This window comes from Natrix helvetica, assembly GCF_964273705.1.
Source record: "Natrix helvetica genome assembly, chromosome: Z".
NCBI lineage: Eukaryota > Metazoa > Chordata > Lepidosauria > Squamata > Natricidae > Natrix > Natrix helvetica.
The window spans coordinates 31594267-31617707 of NC_138554.1; the positions used below are offsets into that span (position 1 = coordinate 31594267).

The following is a 23441-nucleotide window of genomic DNA, read 5'->3' on the forward strand; positions in this document are numbered from 1 at the left end:
TCCTGTTTATAGTATACTCTGCATTTGTATTTATTACTTAGTTCTGCTTTATTCAATAAACCCTTTCAACTTTTACTTAATTTGTGTGGGCATCACTTTGTAATCCATATACCTCATATTCATATTTTTCTGTGGCATATAGAAATGAGCCCATACCCTTCAAGAGTCTTTTAAATGCCAGTTTCATCTGAGGATCTCCAAGACTCTTGGATGGGAAACAAAAGTCTGACACTTTTGCAAATACTAAGAACTTTGTAAAGATTCCCCATCCCCTTTATTCAGCAAGTACAAGGGAAAAATGAGCAGGTTAGCTTTGAAGGACTCTAAACTTTTAGATTTTTCTCAATATGGAGAAATCCAAATGTGTCATTAAACTTATCGAAATACAATGGTCATTTTCACTGCCACTCCTCTGCCTCAAAGTTATAGAATATGAATGTGGTGTAACACAAAAATCCCATTCTGAATTTTAGCATATGTTTCCTTTTGATGTAAGACAGTCAAGAAAATAACTGCTGAAGTTTAACTGGAATTATACTTTTATAATCTTGAAAGCCTGGCTGTGTTTTCCTTTCTCTTCTTTTTATACAGATGAGAAACAGCTTGAATACAGTTTGATTTTTTAATGCTTTCCTCATTTCTTTGGTGTTAAGATCACTTTTCACATTGTTGCTGAATAGTTTTTCAACTGTTTTCAGTCAACCTATTAAGGCATGTTGTGCTTAAGCATGTTTTGTAAAATATGAGAAAGATAAAGGTTCAAGAGAGGTGAAAGAGAATCAGAAGTGCTGAAATATAGTTCAGGGAACTCTTCTCACCTGATTCATGTTTCAGCACTCCCAATTAGCACTGCTAGTATAACTGTAGACCCAATTCTGTTAACAAGCTCAGATATTAATATGCAATATTATAACTGGAGCATTGGAGATATATATTGTGTTCTTAATAAACAATTACATTAATAGGAATAGAGAAATGTTTTATTTTTGTTGGCTAATTATGTTAAGAAATACCCCTTTCCTATATAAGACTTTAGTGTATGTATTAACCAATTGAGTGGCATCAAAATATTGATCAACTGTTTTTTTCAATGTAACCATTCTTGTGGTCATCCTTGCCAAATAATAAGTGTAGCTTTTCTTTCTACTAACTTAGAAGAGTATTAGAATCTTGTACTTTCTATAACTTGCTGTGATGTTCCAATGGGATGTACATTTGTCCCTTAATTTTCCAGCTATGTCTTTGAGTCTTTCAACCCAGTCAAAACTACTGAATTGCCAGATGCATAAAGGGGTCATTCTACCAATCTGTCCCTAGGTATATTCTTACTGTGAATGCTTCTAAATATTTCATATCCTGAAATATAAAAAATACTGAAATTTATTTCTTGATATTTTGCGCAATGGAATTTAAATTGGCTTTCCTGTTGAAGTTGTACACAGGGGAAAGAAATAAAATTTGCAATTATCAATTCTCAACAATTTACTCTGAACAATATTTCTACCTAAAATTAAGGATGCACTTACTTCAAGTATAAATATAAACTCGGTTCCTAAATCTTATTTGATGTGTATCTTGTTCAGTGAGCTTTTTAACAAATTCTGTGGATTTATTATAGATTATGTAATCTATTGTAGTTGTTTTATAAGAACATGTAGGCTTATATTGCATCACATTCTATGAGATTTGTTTTAGGTATGTATTTGCAGTCTGAGTGCAGTCAAATGCACTCTTCAAAGAAATATGGATTGGAATTCAACACTGCAATAAGTATCTTGCTTTTTTGGATACCCACATAAATGTCACTGGTTTTTGGGTTTAACCATTGGCATTTCACTATGTTTCTATGGATTTCCTGATACCTCTTTTCCGCTTTTGCTCTTTTTGATTTGCAGAAAGACTTAATTTTTTTACGCTTGCATTAATTATGCAGGCTTACTTAGTTCAAGCTCACACACACACATACATGTGTACCATGCAGAATAGGGGAAAGCTGGAGGGGAAAGAGAATCAGAAGTGATGAAACATAGTTCAGGGAACTCTTCTCACCTGATTCATGTTTTTCCTCTCACAATTTGTTCTGCTTGTATGACAGTAGCCCCAATTCTCTTAACAAGCTCAGATATTATTATGCAATATTATAACTAGTCCTGGAGCATTTGGGGGGAATCTATTATGTTCTTAATTAACAATTACATTAATAAGCACAGAGAAATCAGTTTTATTTTTGTTTACTAACTATGTTAAGAAGCATGCAGAAGTTAGTATAGTGTACAAGTCTCTTGAGGGAAACAAAACAGTTATTAATAAACATTTGGAATAGAAATCTGTGTAGATACTGTAGATGTTCCACTACATGAAAATTAGTGGAATAGCATTGACTTAATGGTAAGATATTTAACACTATTTTAAAGAATAGAATAAATAATCTATAGAGACAAATAAATCACATGAATTGAAAGTTTAACAGAAAAGGAGCAAATTGGTATTTACAGTATTTCAATATCTTTTGTGTGTAATAACAAGGTTTAGCTTTATAACTCTTTCATAATGAAGGGAATTGAATCAAATAATTGCATCAGATAGTGTTCTGATAGAAAAGCTATTTAGGAAAGACAATTTTTAACATTGTTTGTTAAAAATAGGAGCCTTATACATAATTCTAAGTTTTTATGAATCAGATTCCAATCTGGAGAAATATCTATATTTGTGTTAATGTTACCTTTTACTCTATAATTTGCAAAAAAATTAAATCACATCTTCATACGTGTAAATGATTTTGAAATGAAATTGAATAGGTAAACCATTTACTAATAGTAAAATTGTCATCCAAAAAGTCATTTCACAATTTCCATGGATATGGCTTAAAGAAATGGATGGTAATATTTCTAAATGTCATTTTAATTGTTTCTTTTTAAACATTTTTCAATCATTGAAAACATAGGTTCACATTTTTTGAAATACTGATATATAGGTTTTCAGAGCCATAATAGGTTGTGTATGATAGTTTGACTGGGTGGCATCATTTTGTATTCAAACACTCGTAGAGGGAATATAGATATGTATTGAAAGAGAGACTGCTATTTTTAAACTGAACTTTCATTTAAGGGATTGTGATCATAAGAAATATTTCCTATATTCTTCCACAGTTGAAAATGGATTTGAATAGGTTTTTTATAATCCTAGGTTACCTTTTTGATCAGGACAGGAGGTGAAGGTACTGGAAGGAGGAATATATATATTGTCTATAGACTAATTCTCTGTTCATTTCGTCCATGCTTTATGATTCTTTTTGTTTTCTGTTCCCACCACATATCAAATTGTTACTTAACTAAAATGTATCTAACTTCATCTCTCCTGCTTTCTTGCAGTTATGCCCTGCAGGTTTCTCCTAAATGACATATGGAGAATCAAACCACAGTATCTTACTTTTTCCTCCTGGAATTCTCAAAAAAACGGCATCTGCAGCTTTTGCATTTCTTCTTATTCTTTGTGTTATATCTGGCAACTGTAACAGCAAATCTTCTCATTATCTCTGCAGTAGCTTTTGACCATCGACTGCACAGCCCCATGTACTTCTTTCTCATGAATTTGGCTTTGCAAGACCTGGGCATTGTTTCAGTCATTGTCCCTAAATCCATGATCAATTCTCTCATGGATATCAGACACATCTCTTACTTTGGTTGTGTTGCTCAAGTTTTTCTCTTTCTTTCCTTTGAAGCTTCTGATTTATCCCTTCTGACTGCCATGGCATATGATCGGTATGTTGCCATTTGCCATCCATTGCACTATGAGACAGTGATGAATTGGAAAACCTGCATTGAAATAATAATTGTAGTGTGGTTTGCTGGACTTCTGTATGGAATGTTGCATACCATTGGCACCTTTTCCATCCTTTTTTGTTCTAATATAGTCAATCAATTCTTTTGTGAAGGCCCACAATTGCTAAAAATATCCTGCTCTGGTTTAAATCTACTTGAGGTTGGAATTGTTATAGCCAGTATCATTACTTCACTAGGCTGTTTTACTTTTATTATTGTATCTTATGCAGTGATCTTCAAGGCAGTGTTAAGAATCCCTTCTGGTCAAGGTAGACAAAAAGCCTTATCCACATGTATTCCCCACCTTACAGTTGTGTCTATGTTATTATTAAGTGGATATTTTGCCTATGGGAGGCCTCCCTCTAACACACAATCTTACTTAGATTTCGGGTTGACTGCTCTATATTCCCTCCTTCCACCCTTGCTCAATCCAATCATCTATAGCATGCGAAATAAAAATATCAAACATGCCCTTTTTCAACTGTGGAGATTCTGACAAATTATTTTAATATGATTTATGTTTTGTTCACAGTTCTGCATCTTCTGGTTTTTTCTTTCTATGAATACAGAATTAGGGTAGAAAGTGACTCTTGATATGAAGGCAAATCCAAAATCTCAAAACAGAAGAACCATAGAATTCTATATGTAGCTTAGTAAATGTCCTGCATTCTAAATTACTTTCAATGCACTCTGCAGATGATAAATACAGATGTTTTCCAGCTCTGGCATTTCACAGGTTGATAATTCCTGATGTTTAGTGAAGTGAGGCTTAGGGTATAATGTGAAAGAGGGAAGTATCTTAAATTCAGAGCAGCTTTAAATGCTGTGGGTTAGTTTTCTCTTTCCTTTCCTGTATAAAATACCTTCCCTCTAATGCTGTACCGTAATATGGCTAGTTAAAGCTTTGGCTTTTCTAAAAGTGCATGTGCCTCGATTGCATTTCCCTCCTTAATGAATCATTTATTCCCTAAATTTGATATTTTTCACCAATTGACTGCCTGAACAATTCTCTTTTCTGTGTAACATTTTTTTGGAAGGGGTTTGCTATTGCTTCTTTTAAGGACTGAGTTGGGAGACTAGCTCAAAGGCATCCAGCTGGCTACATTCCAATGTCAGAATTGTAGTCCTGCTTTGTAGTTCCCCAATGCCTTAACTTCTGTATCAAACAGATTTTCACAATCTTTAGCTTAGACTATTTTTTTATTTCCCTGAGAAAAGCTTCGGCTAAACCAAACACCTGGTAGGGTGAAAAGTTTGTATGAAGTGATATTGTATCACACAACCTATTAGTTCTCAAGAGAAATAACAATTCAAGAAATTAAATTAGGATGATACATGTTTCTAATGAAGATAAAAATAATAATGATAAAAATAAGATTGCAGAACTCTTACAATGATACAATATAAAATAGATAAGACATGTTCTCTGCTCTAATACACAAAGGAAGGTATACAAATCTATATTAAGAATGATATCTTACTGAAACATCCTTGAGAAATAGTGAATTCTATCCATGCTACAGAGAGTTGCAGAAAACCAAATCAACCCATTCAATAAAAAAAAAGTCTGTGAAAGATTATCCCTTTCATTTATAAATGGGATTTATAAATTTTAGTGTACATGTAACAGGAGTGGTTCTTGCATCATAAAAGCGCTATACTGATGTTGCCAATGTGATCACTCTTACCTATAGACACTGCTGTTTTTATTTCTACCTGCTTAGCTGTCAGGACCAATAACCAGACACAGACATTAAGAGCTCATTCAGCTGTTTTATTGATTAAGCCTCTACAAAGTAATGTTCTCAGACTGATGGTTGGCACCTGGGTGAGATTTGATAAGGTCCAACAGGATTGGATTGGGATTCCTGACTAATTCCCCCTTTGACTTCTCCCTTCTTCCCTTGGTTCAGCCAGTTTTGCCACCTACATTAGCAGAGCTTATATATATTCTGTACTTCCCAATATATTCCCTTCCCTGCCTCTGGGACATTCAGTTTTTCTTCTTTTCCATTTGCCCCAATCAAAACTGCAGAAAAAACTACAAACAGAGAAAGTCAGACATCTTACAATCTGCCTCTGGGGATCTGTTTATTCTTGTATCTTATTTTGTATTGTTGGAAGAAATGTCCTTCTGGGTTCGGCTCCAAGTGGGGAAAAAGACACTGGAGACATGGAGGCTGCTTGGAAAGATGGTTTTAATGGTGGACAGGACCACATGGCTTGAGCCCTGAACAGAAAAGTGATCACATGCTTCAATGTTGGTGGAGAAGAAGAGAAGGGCAGAGAAGAGGAAGAGAAGAGAGAGAGAAAAAGGGCTTGCAGGGCTTTTTATAATCTGTTCTGTCCCACCTATCTGTTTCCTGTTCCTGTGTAAGAAATGTATTCTGATTGGTTGCCAGACTCCCATGGGCCCATGCAAGGGCAACCCTCTATAGGCTGTTTTGAATTCAGGTTTGATTGAGTTTAGATGCCATGTGGTCAGTTGAGTAAAAGGCAATATTATCCTGCCTTAATCCCATCACAGCTGAAGAGGAGAACTCTTTATTATGTAAAGTGGACTAGCTTGGCCTTCTTAATGGCCCATTGACAAAGTGGGGATGGGCAGGAAGCTGCAGGAATTTAGTTTTTTAAAATGTGTTTCTCCCTTTTTCACATCCAGGAAAATATAATATTCTGCCTTTTCAATATTTCCTAGGATATTTCATTTTTCTGGGAGGGGGCTAGGTGATAACTTCCTACAGTATATTCCTTAATTTTTTTAAGATTTACTTTATGCTTTACTTTTTTTTTTTTTTTACTTGAGTAAAAAATACTGAAATATGAAAAGATTGAAAACTATTTCTTGGTGCTTTGCCATATGGACTTTAATGGATTCTACTGGGGAAGTGCTAGTGACTATTATCCCAGAAGAAATTCTATCCTTACCTTATTGCAGGGAACAATTCATTGCAGAAAGCAACAGTTATCAACCCAGAAAACAATGTATATGTTCATTGATTTTCTAAAATATGTGTCAGATTTCTCTTTCTAAATCTTATTTTCTTTGTTTCCTCTTCTATGAATGTTCATATTGATTTATTTACCATATCAATTTACTGTATTGTTCTACTCTAGGTATTTTATAGTTCTCTTTGGGTTTATAACTCATTCTATGAATCTTGTTTTAGATTTTTATTTGCAGTCTAAGCAGGCAATGAAATGCACCCTAAAAGATGGATGGCTTGCATTATAACAACTTGTTTGCACTCTCACCACAGATGCCTCTGGTTTGAATGGTTTTATTGTGCACCTTATTCTATTGGACATCAATTAGGTTTCTATGGATTTCTTGAAGTTCCTTTCATCTTGTTTCCTTTTTATTCTCCAGAATGTTTAAATTTTCTACTCAATTTAATGATCTCAGTTTTATTAACGCAGTTTTCAGCTGTTCCCCTCACTGTGGTTGGCAGAATAGAGGGTGGGATTTCTTAAAACAGAGGTGTCCAATTTGCGTCCCATGGGCTGGATGCAACACGGGGTAGCCATGCCCATTCTAATGAAAATTAGATCAATAGTAGGAAAATTAGCATCAGCTAAGTCATTTCAAATTATCTGTCCATCAATAAAAGAAATGGCAATCTAGAATATTTCTTAATGTCTTTTCAATTTTAAACATTAAATTGTTATTGTTGAAAATCTTGTTCCACAATATTGAACGAAGTAGAGCCGTGCATAAGTGCACCAGTGTGCTAACGTCCCTATCCTAATCTTACCATTTATTTGTATCCATTTCCTGTGTTCTAATTCATGTTTATTCTTATTCCTGTTTTCTTGTACATGAGTGAAAAACTAAATAAATAAAATAAATAAAGTACTGAGATGTCAGAGTTCATAGATGTAATAGACTGCATCTCATTTTGTGGGCAAACTCTCCTCGAGGGAATAGTGGTTTGTACTTAATGGGAGACTGCTTTCTTAAATTGACATAAGACTTTCCCTCTGATTGTTGAAAAGGAGGTTTTATTCTGTCAATGTCTAAATTCCTTTTTTTAAAAAAAAATTCCAGTGTGTTTAACATGTGCAAATACCATCTAATGAATGCTAAGTGTTATGCTGCAAATAAAGTTTTTCCAGTGGTGGAATTTCAATTTTTTACAACCGGTACTGTGGGTGTGTCTAGGTGGGGGTGGAGCATGTGACTGAATGGGCATGGCCAACTTGATGTCACTCACGCATACTGTCATATGACACCCCCTCCCCACCAATTTAGGCCAACTGAAACAGTAGTAAAAATTTTGATAAAGGGGAGGGGGTGCAAGGCGAGAGGTCTTTGCTGTCTCCTGGATGTGCAGGGGGTGAACTAAGCAACCAGCTCTTGAAATGGCGGCTGTGGCCAATGGGCTTGGCCCTGGACTCTCTCTGCCTGGGATACGGAGCCCAGGGAGGAAGATAATGGCGATTCAGGTGGTACCGCCCAGCATTCTTTGGAGGCAACTTGCCGGGCAACCTTCAAGGCAGACATGCACCCCACCCCCACCCCGATGCCCTGCACCTTCCACTCACACCCGCAACAGAAGCAACCACTACTCCTTGCCTCCACACACCTGACCTCTCCCTTCAGAGACAACAGAGGCAAGTTTGCCTCTTGATGTGGTAGCTGTGCTTGAAACCTTGCTCTACCCCACCATTGCCTAGCCAAGCACAGGGAAAAACGTGCATGGTAAAGATTTCTAATTGCTCGCAGCCAAGCTGTGACCGAGGAGCGGATGCATCTCCCAGGCATGGGTGGTCTCCAGAATGGGGTGGGGGTGAGAGGAAAAGGGGATACCACATGCCCTCCAAATACCCCCAATTTTCAGTTTTTAGGCCGAGAAGCAGCAGCAGAGAGAGTGCACACACAGACCTCCTGAGCTGCAGGAAGCAGCTGCCAGGGATGCTCTCAAGGCGAAGACATTGTGAGCGGAGAAGCCATGGCTCCCTAAGAAGCCACCAAGCGCTCGCCACCCCTCTGAAACCCACCGAGCCTCCCCCCACCACAGACATCCTTCTCTTTCCTCATGGTGAGATCTGCCACCTGAAAGGTGAGGATCGTGGAGGAAAGCATTTTCAGGCAGAGGATCCCCTCCCCTATTCCAAAGACAGTGTGTGCAGAAGACACTGCCACCTAAAAGCTCTTTTCTTCATGATCCTCGCATCTGTGGTGAGAGAAGGCTCAGGTGGTGTCAGAGGAGTGGTGAGTGGTTGACAGCTCCTGGGAGGCCAAGACTTCTCCGCTTGCAATGTCTTCAGCCTGAGAGCATCACTGGTAGCTGCTTCCTGCAGCTCAGGAGGTCAGCGTATGCGCTCTCTCTGCTGCTGCTTCTTGGACTGAAAATGCTTTCCTTCAGGCAAGTGGACATCCCAGGGCTGCTGCACATGCGGCCACTCTGCTTCTGCAAAGGCAGACCCCCCCCCTTTCAGGTCAATCCAAAGAATGGAGAGGGATGCTGCTTCTCGGCCTGAAAATTCTTTTCTCCACAATCCTCATGTTTAAGGCAGAGCAACATCAATGGGAAGAGCATGAGAGTGGAGCTGCTCTTTCTTCCCCTAGGGCAGAAGGAGAGTCTTCTGCTCTTGTTCCTTCCTCGGCTGTTGGAAGAAGCCCGTATGCGCTTCCTTCTCTTTGCCATCCCTAGAAGAAGCTCAGTCTTTCCTCCCTCTCTAACGCATGGATTTCACCACATCCCATTGGAAACTACGCAGCTGTCAAAGAGATGGAAGCACATGATGTGAAGGCTTCTTCCAACAGCCGAATCCTCTACTCCTGTGCTTCCTCGGCTGTTGGAAGAAGCCCACGCACACTTCCCTCTCTTTGACAGCCGCATGGTTTCTAATGGGGTGCAGAAAAATCCATGCATTAGAAAGGGAGAAAAGGCAATCCTTAGCAGTAGCTTGCCCTGCCCACCCACTCCCAAGAGCCGAGTCCTCTGCTCCAACAAAAGAAGTGGGTGAGCAGGTCAAGCATGTACTGGCAAGCGGTGTGAGAGATGTGTTTTATCTGACTGTACACCGCCCCGAGTCCCTTTGGGGAGAGGGGGCAGTATAAAAGTCCAAATAAAGTAAAGTAAAGACAACGATCGGTGACCGGACAGTCAGGGGGAGCAAGCAGGGGGGCCATGCTAGGGGAGGGACAGTTCTGGTACTGGGCCTCCGGAAGCCCCGATATGGGAACAGACACAAAATTCTTTCAACGGGTATGTCCGTATGGGACCGGACCCGCTGAAACCCATGTTGGAAGAAATGTCCTTCTGGGTTCGCCCCCAAGTAGGGAAAAATACACTGGAGGCATTGAGGCTGCTTACAAAGATAGTTTAATGGAGGACAGGACTGCATGGCTGGAGGTCCTGGGGAAAAAAGTGATCACATGCTTCCAGGTGTTGGGTGATGAAGAAGAAAAGGGAAGAAGAAAAGAGAAAAAAAGGGTCGAAGAAGGGCTTGCAGGGATTTTTATAATCTGTTCGGCCCCACCTATCTGTTTCCTGTTCCTGTGTAAGAAATGTATTCTGATTTCAGACTCACATGGGCCCATGCAAGGGCAATCCTCTAGGCTGAGTTTTGAATCCAGGTTTGGTTGAGTTCAGATGCCATGTGGTCAGTTGAGTAAAGGCTTATATTACCATGCCTTCATTCCCATCCCCCTGGGGCTGAAGGGGAGAAGTCTTTTATTATGTAAAGTAAACTAGCTCAGGCTTTAATGGCTCATGGACAAAAGATGGGGACAGGAAGCTGCATGGAGAGTTACCTTGTCTTTTTGAAACATGTTTCGTTTCACATCCAGAGAAATATTCTGCCTTTTCAATATTTCCTAGGATATTTCATTTTTCTGGGAGAAGGCTGGGTGATAACTTCCTACACCCACTTCTGGGTTTTTTCCCTTCAAATTATATATTTGATTAAATATATGTTTAGCAATCTATTATTTATGTATTAGATTTCAAGCTTATTATGTATTTGTATTTTGCCAAATAAGTACTAGAAGGTCTGAGTCATGCCTTATTCAGGGTTGGGTTATCTATGCCACCATCTGTCTAATACTTCATTAAAAATGTATTTTAGCTAAATGTACATAGCATCTATACTTAAATGAAGATTCACCAAATAATGGCTCAGTATGAGCATATTTTGCATAGGTGCCATATGCTTAGTTGTATCACTTAGGCAATATCAGTATCTTCCTTTGAGAGTGAGGAGCTTTAAAATAAGAGAATATAAAATTTTGTTCTATGTTCATGCACCTATATTGATAGTTGATTTCTTGTTTACATGCTTTATTTGTGTAATTTCTTGTTTACGGTATACTCTGCAGTTGTAGCTATTACTTTATTCAATAAACTCTACTTTTACTTAATTGTGTGTATATTATTTTCTAATCCATGTACCTCATATTCATATTTTTGTGTAGCATGGAGGAATAAGGAAATATCCTTCTAGAGTCTTTTTAATGCCAGTTCCATCTCAGGATGTCCAGGACTCTGGAATGGGAAGAATCAAAAGTCTGAAATTTTCAGAAATATTAGGAGCTATGAAGCTGTGTGAATATTTCCCATCCCCTTATTCAGCAAGTACAAGGACAAAACAAACAGGTTAGCTTTAAAGGCCTCTAAACTTTTTGACTTTTCTTAATTTGGAGAAATCAAAGTGTCACTAAACTTATCCAAATACAATGGTCATTTGCACTGCCACTGCCTCAAATTTATAGCATATGATTATCCATGCTGTAATATAAAATCTTATTCTGAATTTGAGCAGATGCCCCTTTTTGATGTAGGACAGTCAAGAAATCAACTCCTCATGTTTAAACAGAATTATATTTTTAGAGTCTTGAATGCCTGATTGTGTTTTTCTTTGTATCCTTTTTATATAGAAAAGAGACAGTTTGGAGACTGTCTTTAACGCTTTCCTCATTTCTTTGGTGTTAACATAGCTTTTCGACTGTTTTCAAGCAACCCATTAAGGCATGTTGTGCTTAAGCATGTTTTGTAAAATAGGAGCAAGGTAAATGTTCAAGAGAAGTGAAAGAGAATCAGAAGTGATGAAACATGGTTCTCATCTGATTCTTGTTTCACCTTTCACAATTTGCCCTGATGGTATGGCTGTGGCTCTAATTCTGCTAACAAGCTCAGTTATTATTATACAATATTAAAACTGGAGCATTGGAGATATCTATTGTGTTCTTAATGAACATTTACATTAATCAGCATGGAGAAATAAGTTTTATTTATTTTTTGCTAATTATGTTAAGAAGCACGTAGAAACAGTTTCATGTTAGTGTACAAGTCTCTTGAGGGAAACAAACAGTTATTAATAAACATTTAGACTAGAAATCTCTATGACTGCAGATAGATGTTCCACGACATGAAAATTAGTGGTACAGCTTTGACTTAGTGGTAAGATATGTAACAGACTTTCAAGCATAGAATATATAGTCTATACAGAAAAGTTAATCACTTATTAATTGAAAGTTTAACAGAAAAGGAACAAATTGCTATTTATAGTATTTCAATACATTTTCTGTGTTATAACAGGGCTAGCTTTATAACTCTTCCATTAAGAAGATAATTGAATCAAATGATTGCATAAGGTGTTCTAATATAATAGGGAAGCTATTTAGAAAAGACAATTTTAACATTATTTGTTAAAAATATGGACCTAATACAGAAATTCTGAAGTTGTTATTAATCAGAACCGAATCTAGAGAGATTTCTATATTTGTATTAATGGTATCTTTCACTCTATAATTTGCAAAAAAAATAGACCAAATCTTAATGCATGTAAATGAATTTTGAAATGAAATTGAGTGGGTGCACTAATAGGTAAATTGTCATCTATAAAGTCATTTCACAATTTCTATGCATAAAGATAAAATAAATGGATGGTAATATTTCAAAACATCCTTTTATTTTTATTTTTTTTGTTTCTTTTTAAACATTTTAGTATTATCATTAAAAACATTGGTTCACTTTTTAAAAAATGCTGATATGTCAGATTTCAGAGCCATAATAGGTTGTTTATCATTCTACCATCAAACTCTCATGGGAATATAGATGAGTATTGAAAGAGACTGCTTTTTTAAAACGAACTTTCATTTCCTTCTGTTCTCACCATATATCAAATTGTCACCAAGATGTATCTAACTTCATCTCTCTATTTGCTTTCTTGCAGTTATGCCCTGCAGGTTTCTGCTAAATGACAGGTGGAGAATCAAACCACAGTATCTTACTTTTTGCTTCTGGAATTCTCAAAAAATCGGGATCTACAGCTTTTGCATTTCTTTTTCTTCCTTGTGTTATATCTGGCTAGTGTAACAGCAAATCTTCTCATCATCTCTGCAGTAGCTTTTGACCATCGACTACACAGCCCCATGTACTTCTTTCTCATGAATTTGGCTTTGCAAGACCTGGGCATTGTTTCAGTCATTGTCCCCAAATCCATGATCAATTCTCTAATGAACACCAGACACATCTCTTACTTTGGTTGTGTTACTCAATTTTTTTTCTTTCTCTGCTTTGAAGCTTCTGATTTGTCCCTTCTGACTGCCATGGCATATGATCGGTATGTTGCCATTTGCCATCCATTGCACTATGAGACAGTGATGAATTGGAAAGCCTGCACTGAAATAGTAATTCTAGTGTGGTTTTCTGGTCTCCTGTATGGAATGTTGCATACCATTGGCAGTTTTTCCATTCTGTTTTGTTCTAATATGGTCAACCAATTCTTCTGTGAAATTCCACAATTGCTAAAACTATCCTGCTCTGGCTTAAATTTACTTGAGGTTGGAATTGTTGTAGCCGGTATCATTGGTGCGCTAGGTTGTTTTAGCTTTATTATTGCATCTTACACAGTGATCTTCAAGGAAGTGTTAAAAATCCCTTCCGATCAAGGTAGGCAAAAAGCCTTATCCACTTGTATTCCCCATCTTACAGTAGTGTCTTTGTTAATATTAAGTGGATGCATTGCCTATCTCAGACCTCCCCCTAGCACACAATCTTACTTAGATTTTGGGTTGACTGCTCTGTATTCCCTCCTTCCACTCTTGCTCAATCCAATCATCTATAGCATGCGAAATAAAAATATCAAATGTGCCCTTTCTCAACTGTGGAGATTCTGACAAATTATTTTAATATTTTAGTTACCTCAATTTTGCATTTTCTGGCTTTTTTTGTTACTTATATGAATAAAGAATTAAGGTAGAAAGGAATAATTGTGATGGAGGCAAATCCAAAATCTCAAATCAAAAGAACCATATATTAATTAAGAATCATAAGGTACAGCACTTCGTGATAGTCACAGGTTACTATTAAGCAATCAAATCATTTTAGGAAACAAATAAAACAATATAAATTGTAAAGATAAAAGCAACATGGTTATAGTCATAGGTGGGAGGAGATAGGTAATAGGAAAGATGAGAAGAAGAATAGTAATACAGTCTTCATAAATAGTTTGACAGTGTCATGGGAATTAGTTTTTTAGAATAATGATGGCATTTGGGGAAAAATAAACTGTCCTTGTGTCTAGTTGTTCTGGTGTGCAGTGCCCTATAGTGTCATTTTGAGGGCAGAAGTTGAAACTATTTATGCCCAGGAAGTAATGGGTCTGTAGATATTTTCACAGCCCTCTTTTTGACTCATGCAGTATACAAGTCCTCAATGGAAGGCAGATTGGTAACAATTGTTTTTTCTGTAGTTCTAATTATCCGTTGAAGTCTGTGTCCGTCTTGTTTGGTTGCAGTGCCAAACCTGACAGTTATAGAAGTGCAAATGACAGACTCAATAATTCTCTGTAGAACTGAATCAGCACCTCCTTGTGCAGTGTGAGCTTTCTGAGTTGGAGGAGAAAGAACATTCTTTGTTGTGCATTTTTTGATGACGTTTTTGATGTTAGGTGTCCATTTTAAGTCTTGAGATATGATAGACACCTATTGATGTTAGGTGTCCATTTTAAGTCTTGAGATATGATAGAATCTAGGAACTTGAAAGGGCACGGTAGCTCAGTGGCTCTGCCGCTGAGCTTGTCAATCAGCAAGGTTAGCAGTTCCTTGCTTCGAATCCCTAGCACCACATAACGGAGTAAGCGGCTGTTATTTGTCCCAGCTTCTGCTAACCTAGCAGTTGGAAAACAGAAATGCAAGCAGAAAAATAGGGATTACCTTTGGTGGGAAGGTAACACCTTCAGCATTTAGTTATGCCAGCCACAAGACCACAGAGACATCTTCAGACAGTGCTGGCTCTTCGGCTTTGAAACAAAGATGAGCACTAGAGTCAGAAACAACTACCACATATGTGCGAGGGAATTTTGACTTTTACCTTTTAGAAACTTGACGTTCTTTACTGTTGATATTGTGTTGATTAGTATTGTAAGAGTTGGTAGTATAGAACGGTTTCTCCTAAAATCTACCACCATTTCTATGGTTTTGAGTGTGTTTAGTTTAAGATTGTTCTGGTAGCACCACAAAGCGAGTTGTTCAACCTCCCATCTGTATGTAGATACATCATTGTCTCGAATGAGACCAATCACTGTTGTATCATCTGCAAACTTAGGTATTTTAACAGGAATCATTTGAGGTGCAGTGATTGGTGTATAGAGAGAAGAGAAATGGGGAGAACACACAGCTCTGGGGTTTGCCTAGCTTCACCTTCTGCTTCCTGTCTGTTAGAAAGCTTATGATCCATTTACAGGTGTGGTCAGATACAACTAACTGATTTAGCTTAGTTAGAAATATATCTGGAATGATGCTATGGAAAGCTGATCTGAAGTCTATAAAGAGGACCGTTGCGTAGGTGTGTGGAGATTGAAGATGTTGTAGGATGTAGTGCAGAGTCATATAAACAGCATTCATCTGTCAACTTATTTCCTCAGTAGGCAAATTGCAAAAGGTCTACTGTGGCTCCGTGATGGTTTTCAGATTAGCCAGCACTAATCTTTCAAAGGTTTTCATAACTTCAGATGTTAGAGCAACCTGTCTGAAGACATTCAGTTCCTTGATTGAGGGTTTCTTCAGCATTAGGATGATAGTAGAGCATTTGAAACAAGATGGAACATAGCACATCTATAGAGATTTGTTAAAGATGTGGGTGAATATGGAAATCAGTTGGTCAGCACATGTTTTTAAGCAAGTAGGTGATATGTTGTCTGGCCCTGGTGCTTTTCATGACTTTTGTCGGTGAAATACACCTTTCATCTCATTTTCTGTAATCCCCAGAGGTGGTAGGCTCAATTGGATGGGATAAGTTGTAGGAGGCCTGGCTCTTGTCGGTGTGTCTGAGATGGGAATTGTGAAGTTAACATCCTAATTTACAATCAATGCACTCTACAGATGGTAAACATGGATGTTTCACTGCTCTGTAGTTCCACAGGGTGACTATTCCTGATGTTTAGTGAAATGAGGATCAAGGTGTAATGTGAATGGAGGAAAAACTTTAAATCTAGAGGAGTTTTAAATGCTGTGGCCTAGTTTTCCCTTGTATAAAAATAGCTTCCTTCTAATGCTGTCCCATGATATAGCTAGCTAAATCTTAGCTTTTCCAAAAGTGCATGGGCCTCAATTACATTTCTCTTCTTAATTGATCATTTATTCCATAAATTTGATATTTTGCACCTTTCAGTTATCCTAAACTGCTAATGACTGCCTGGACAATTCTCTGTGCAATGTTTTTTTTTTCAGAAAGGGTTTGATATTCCTTCTTTTAAGGGCTGAAGTGGGCACTATCCCAAAGTCACCCATTTGCTACATTCCAAAGTGGAATAGAAGTCCTGCTTTCTGACCTGATGCCTTAGCAGTAGCAATAGCAATAGCATTTAGACTTATATACTGCTTCTCAGTGCTTTACACCCCTCTCTAAGCAGTTTACAGAGTCAGCATATTGTTTCCAACAATCTGGGTCCTCATTTTACCAACCCTGGAAGAATGGAAGGCTGAGTCAAACTGACAAAATGCAAGCCAAATACTATATCACTATTTTGTGATATCTCTGCCACCACCCTCAAAATGTGTATAAAATGGAAGGCAAGTACTTTGGGGGCGGGAAAGGTGCCATATACTTATTGAATCACCAAGGTGACATCAATAACTTCCTTTGATGAGGGTGAGGAACTTTCAGCTAAAAGATTATTAAATTTTCTTCTACATTTTAAGTCCTCTTTTGAATTTTGCAGTCTTGTTTTTTGCCTGTGGATATTACTCATTTACATTATACTTTGCCATTAATGTGAATATTCTGATCTGCTTTTTTCAATAAATTTTTAAAATTTCTATTGATTTTTTGTTTGTTACTTTCTTTCTAACCCATGAACTGCCTGTTCCCATTTTATATGAAAAAAAGGAATGAGCCCCTCCCTCTTTAAGAGTCTTTTAAATTCCATTTCCACCTGGAAACATCTGTATGAGCTCTTGCTTTGATAAAAGAAGTCAGCATTCTGTTAAGGATAAACATAACATCTTTTTATAAACATTTTCCCCACATGATTGTTTAAGTCTTAAAAGGTATAATAGATGAAATTTCTTCACCTACTTTATTAACAGAGATGGTGTTTCATATGCCACACTAACTTATGATTAGATAGTTTAGTGCAGTGGTTGGATTCAGCCAGTTTGCACCAGTTCTGGAGAATACTTTGTTAATTTGTCTCCTTAGCTGGGCATTTTGCAGCCTAAGTATGCCCATCCACTTTCTGGAGATGACCCCTTTGCTAAAGGGTTTCGCTTTCTGAGCAAGCGTTAGCTGCTTATCGTTATAGTTGCATTTTAACTGTTCAAGATGCTCTGGCACTCTGGGTTGCAGGTTTGCTGATGAAAAGGAAGGTATTTGAACAGAATTGTTTAGATTTCCATGATGGCTGTGACTGTCATTGATCTTCCGTGTGTATTCAGCCATTTCTAATCCAAAAACTGACATTTAGGGCAGCTTAATTGTATTTTTGTATTTTTTGTACAGGTAATCCTTGACTAACAACAGTTCATTTAGTGGCCATTCAAAGTTACAATGGCACTGAAAAAAAGTGACGTATGACCGGTTTTCACACTTACAACATTGCAGCATTCCTACAGTCAGATGATCGAAATTCAGGTGGTTGACAACTGTCTCACATTTATGATGGTTGTAATCCCCCAGGGTCATGTGATCCCCTTTTGCAAATTTCTGACAAGCAAAGTCAATGGGGAGGCTAGATTCACTTAACAGATATGCTACTAAGTTAACAACTGCAGTGATTCACTTAATAAATGTGGCAAAAAAATTGTGAAATGGGCCAAAAATCACTTAATGAATTTTGCACTTAGTAACATAAATTTTGGGCTCAATTGTAGTCATAAGTCGAGGAAAGGCCAGACGAGGCAAGTCAGGGGATGACAAGGAGTGGCTAGGAGGGGTGGGAAGCAGTGACGTGCAGTCAGGTGAGGCAGGGGAGGCAAAGCCTCACCACTGTCATCAAGAAAAGAAAAGAAAATGTAAAGGGAAAAAGGGGAGAGCTGAGGTCAGACTGAGCTAGTTGCTGCCTGAGCCTGCCTCACCATGGATGACTGCTTAACTGTTTAAAAAAGCCTCTAAAAAGCGCCCTCTACTATGAGGCAGGAGAACTGTGTGCCGCTCCTACATCAGGAATTTTTAGGCTTTTAACCCTTAAGTTAAGCAAGGGTTAAAAGCCTAAAAATTCCTGATGTAGGGGAGGCACCCAGTTCTCCTGCCTCACAATAGAGGGCGCTTGTTTGGGCGGGGCTTCTTCAGAGGACCCGAGGCAAGAGCAGAGTTGAAATCCTCTCTGAAACAGCTGGAAAAGGTACGTGTGGGTCGGAGGGAGGGGGAGGAATTCAAACTTCATCCTGCTGGTGCGGGGCTTTGGGCAAAGGTTGGAGGGAAGGACTCTGACTCGCTTGTGCTCTCCCTTGCAGGCAGAGCCACGTTGCCTTTTCAAACCTGTAATCAGTGAAGCTGGGCTGGATCCTTCCGGGGCGGGGGGAAAGTGTGTGTGCTCCAGTATGGCTCTTTGACTAGCTTCCTGCCTCCCCCTCATACACTTTGTGCGTGTGTGTGTTTGTTTGAGAGAGAGTGAATGAGAGAGAGGGAAGGGGGTAGGAGAGATAATCCAATCCAACTTCTGTTTGTGTGTGTGTGTGTTTGAGAGGGGGGAGGGAGGGAGGGAGGGAGGAGGGGAAGGGAGAAGAAAAAGAAAAAGAAAGAAGTAAACTTCTTTCACAAAGGAGAAAAAGAAATGCTGTCGCTTAAAATCGGAACTGAGCATGCCTGGCTGTGGAATTCTGGGAGTTGAAGACCACAAGTCTAAAAAAAATGCTGCCTCACCAGACATAAACCTCACCGCACGTCACTGGTGGGAAGAGGAGGGGTGTGGCAAGTGAAGTTGAGTTGGCCATGCCCACCCAGTCACATGACCACTAACCACGCCTACCCAGCAGGTCATTAGGGCAGAGAACCGTTTGTTAAATTATTTGAATCTCACCACTGGTCTAGTGTGGAATCAACTATAGTTTGCTGGAATGTAAAACAAATGAACTAATAAATCATAATTATAAAATCTATTAACTAGACTAATGACAGCATATTATTTCTAATATTTAGGAAACAATATGATTTAAATGTTGTGTAAATAAGGAGATAATAACTTATGGAGTCCAGGTCACTAATTATATTTGATGTTTACCTTTTTAAAGAACTTTCAGCACAAGAGTACTTGGCAGTGTTACTTCTATATTAGATTTTTTAATGTATTCATATCAATGTATATGGGCAAAACATTTTCCCAAAATAAAAATGAGAATATACCTTTGTTTGGAGAATATTAGTTGGAGTATTAGAGAATATACTTGTAAAACAAGTGTGGTAATGTCTTGAAAATCATACTTTGTGGCTGCTCGATGACTGACCTCATTTGGATATAGCCCAGGGGTTTGCAACCTTAAACACCAGCTTGATATCACTGACTCCCATCCAGTCACATAACCATGCTCAGCCACCCCTACCCAGGTTTGTGGCTCCTGGTGTCTCTCTCTCTCTCTCTCTCTCTCTCTCTCTCTCTCTCTCTCTCTCTCTCTCTCTCTCTCTCTCTCTCTCTCTCTCTCTCTCTCTCTCTCTCTCTCACACACACACACACACACACACACACACACACACACATTATCTCTCTGTGTGTCTCTTTCTCTCCCTGCTCTTTCTCTCTGTATCATCTATTATCTCCTCCCTTCCTCTATCTATCTATCTATCTATCTATCTATCTATCTATCTATCTATCTATCTATCTATCTATCTATCTATCTATCTATCTATCTATCTATCTATCTATCTATCTATCTATCTATCTATCTATCTATCTATCTATCTATGCTCTTCTGCCCAGCTTTATGTGTCATGTGAGTCCAACCACTTGTGCTGTGGAGAAGGACTGGAGCCTGGCAAGTGTTGGACATCTCCAAGTGTTGGAGATTCACAAAATAAGGCAATTTTAACCCAGACCCCTCTGGGGAGACACCCACACTCCCTTTCCTTCTCTCCCCCCATGGTGGGAGCCTGGGTGGCTTGAGAACAGCTCTCTTCTCAGAGATGGCCAGCAAGCAAACAAATATGATGCTCCAGCTGGGAGGTAGTGGCACGGAGCCTCCCTCTGGCTGGCGAGAGTGAGGCGAGCACCTTCCTCTCCACCGCAGCCATCACCACCCAGGTGCTGGCTGACTTTTGTATGCAGGTAGGAGGCAGAGGCGCCACTGAGGGGCTTTTCTGGCCACTGCACCTTGGAGGCGCAGTCTCCTCATTCAGGCCTCGGAAGGCTCCAGTTACACTGTGTTCCCTGCCAGTTGGTGAGGGAGCAGCATAGCACATCCTTGGTAGAGAGAGGCCAGATGGTGGTGAGAAGAAGCAGGCAGAGTTCAGCAGGCAGGCACCCACCTTCACCTACTCCAGGAGGGAAGGCAGACACCATTCCATTTAGTTCAGCCATCCAGGTAAAAGTGGGCATCTTGGCAGGTGTGATGGAGCTAGGAGGGACATATGAACTGAACATTTGGAGTGGTGCTCAGCAGAGTTCACAAGCAGACTAGGCATTACCACTTAGTGGGAAGGGAGACCTAGTCCATTTGGTTCACTTCCGCATGGTGTGGGAATGTAGAAGGCGGAGAATATCCATGCCTCTCAGCGTTCAACCCTCAGAGACTCCTTTGCATCCCAGAATTTGATCATACACTCCCTCTGTGTCTCTCACCTTTTTTCTATATCCCTTTCTTCCTCCCTCCCTCCCTAAATTTCTTCTTTATGTTCTCTGTCTCTGTCTCTGTCTGTCTCTCTGTCTGTCTCTCTGTCTCTGTCTGTCTCTCTGTCTCTGTCTCTGTCTCTGTCTCTGTCTCTGTCTCTGTCTCTGTCTCTGTCTCTGTCTCTCTCTCTCTCTCTCTCTCTCTCTCTCTCTCTCTCTCTCTCTCTCTCATTCCAATTCTCTGGCATATCATCTGTTGCTGGGGCTCATGGGCGCTTCTTCCAACACTTGTAGTATTGTGTATATCTCGGTCATTCAGGGAGATACACAATCTGCTCTCCACCACGAAACACTCGCCTGACCCGGCTGTGGCCAATGCCAATGCTGTTGCCAGAAGCGAGTTGGGCAGGGTCACATTGTGGCTCCGCATCATAATGAGCACCAGCAGGAGGAGGGGACCCAGTCTATCCCATTGTGAAGTGCACTAAATTTCACTGTACTGCTCAAGGCACTGCAAGAGCAGCGGGCAGGCGATGGAGGTGGCAACAGCAGCAGCTTTGGCCGCAGCCATGTTGGGCCTGTGACTTTGAGTGGAGAGCAAGTCGCAGATCTCCCTGAGCAACCGAGATATGTGAGATCCAGCAAGAGATGAGACAAGTACAGGGATGCTTTGCTCCCACTCTGGAATATGGAGTGAATGTCCATCCCCACTGTCACCCTTACCTTCTCAGGCAAGGCAAGGAGTGACTGGAAGAGGAGGATGAGAAATTCACAGAAAACAAAAATCTTTGAGTTTTGTTAAGATTCCCTACTCCATTTATTCATAAGCAAGAAAGAAAAACAAGCAGGTTAGTTCAGAATGGATTTTAATCTTTTAGACTTGTACTTTCTATTACATGCTATGTCCTTCTAAAGGGATCTTTGTTTTTTTCTTCATTTCCTACTTATAGTTTATATAAATCAATCCAGCCAAAGTTGCTGAATGGTCCGAAATAGATAGACAGGGTTGGCCATCGTACTGATTTAGAGATATTAAAAAGATGTTGAAATAGGATAAAGGATGCTCAAAGATAAAAATATATACTGAAAATTGTTTCTTGATGTTTTGCCAGATGAGATGTGGTGGATTTTTCTGGGGAAGTGGCCAAGTCGGAGTGGGGATAAATACTACAACTATCAATTATCAGCAATCAATGGTACAAAAAAAATCTAAAAAAAATTAAGGATATGTGCACCAATTTTCTATTACCCCCTTTCTAAATTTTATCCATTGTGCATCTTGTTCTGTGAGGGTTTTCTTATTGATATTTTTTTTTGGATTTATTATGGTATTTATTGTATTGCAGGTATTTTATAAATCTCTAGGACAGTGATGTTTCTTCCAAAGTAGGTTTCCAGATACTGAAAGTGTGCCACAAATTGGGGAGCGCAGGGGGGTCGAGTGTGGGCGTTCCGCACCCATAATGCAACGTGTGACCCCCCCAGTGCGCATGCACGCACAATGTGCCCCACCCCCATTTTTACATTTTTGCCCTCCCCAGGCTCCAGGGGCTTTATAGGAGTCTGGGGAGGGCGAAAAGGGCCTCCCCCGACCCCCCGGAGGCCCTCCGGAGGCTCCAGGGACTGTCCGGAGGCTTCCCTGAAGCCTTCGGAGCGCTTAAAACCACCCTCCGAGCAAACAGGAAGTGACTTCCGGGTTGCTCAGAGGGTCGTTTTAAGCGCTCCGAAGGCATCAGGGAAGCCTCGGACGGTCCCTGAAGCCTTCGGAGCGCTTAAAACCACCGTCTGAGCAAACCAGAAGTGACTTCCGGGTTGCTCGGGGGTTCGTTTTAAGCGCTCCGAAGGGCTCAGGGAAGCCTCGGACGCTCCCTGAAGCCTTCAGAACACTTAAAACAAACCTCCGAGCAACCCGGAAGTCACTTCCGGTTTGCTCGGATGATGGTTTTAAGCGTTCCGAAGGCTTCAGGGACTGTTCCTAAAGCCTCCGGGGGGGCGGGGGATGCTCTTTTCGCCCTCCCCAGGCTCCTATAAAGCTTCTGGAGCCTGGGGAAGGCGAAAAATAGCTTTTAAAAAGGTGATCTCAGCTGGCCAGCGCGCGCATGCGCGCTGGCCAGCTGACAGGGCAACGGCTCGCGTGCCCTGACAAATGGCTCCGTGTGCCACTTGTGGCACGCGTGCCATAGGTTCGCCATCACGGCTCTAGGAGCTTACATTCTCATAGTCTCATGTCTCATTCTATGAATCTTGTTTTAGGCATGTATCTGCAGTCTCCTCTGGAAGCCAAATGCACACCAAAATGGAGAGGGGCTTACAATGCAACAGTGCAATAATTCTGTCTTTAGAACACCCACCGAAATGCCATTGATTTCTATAGTTTTATTGTGTAAATATTGGCAATCCACTAGGTTT

The 23441-nt window shown here is 39.7% G+C and overlaps 2 protein-coding genes across 2 annotated transcripts; both read left to right on the forward strand.

Moving 5' to 3' along the window:
* Nucleotides 1–3402: 3402 nt before the first annotated feature.
* On the forward strand, nucleotides 3403–4317 carry LOC309401862 (olfactory receptor 14A16-like; the record flags this gene model as incomplete). Its single annotated transcript, XM_081971162.1, has 1 exon — nucleotides 3403–4317. One exon carries the CDS (start codon nucleotides 3403–3405, stop codon nucleotides 4315–4317), a length of 915 nt encoding a protein of 304 aa, XP_081827288.1.
* A 5689-nt stretch (nucleotides 4318–10006) lies between these two features.
* LOC309401397 (olfactory receptor 14A16-like) lies at nucleotides 10007–13950 on the forward strand (the record flags this gene model as incomplete). Its single annotated transcript, XM_081970466.1, has 2 exons — nucleotides 10007–10036; nucleotides 13036–13950. The coding sequence occupies 2 exons, from the start codon at nucleotides 10007–10009 to the stop codon at nucleotides 13948–13950; spliced, it is 945 nt and encodes a 314-aa protein (XP_081826592.1).
* Between the last annotated feature and the right edge of the window lie 9491 nt (nucleotides 13951–23441).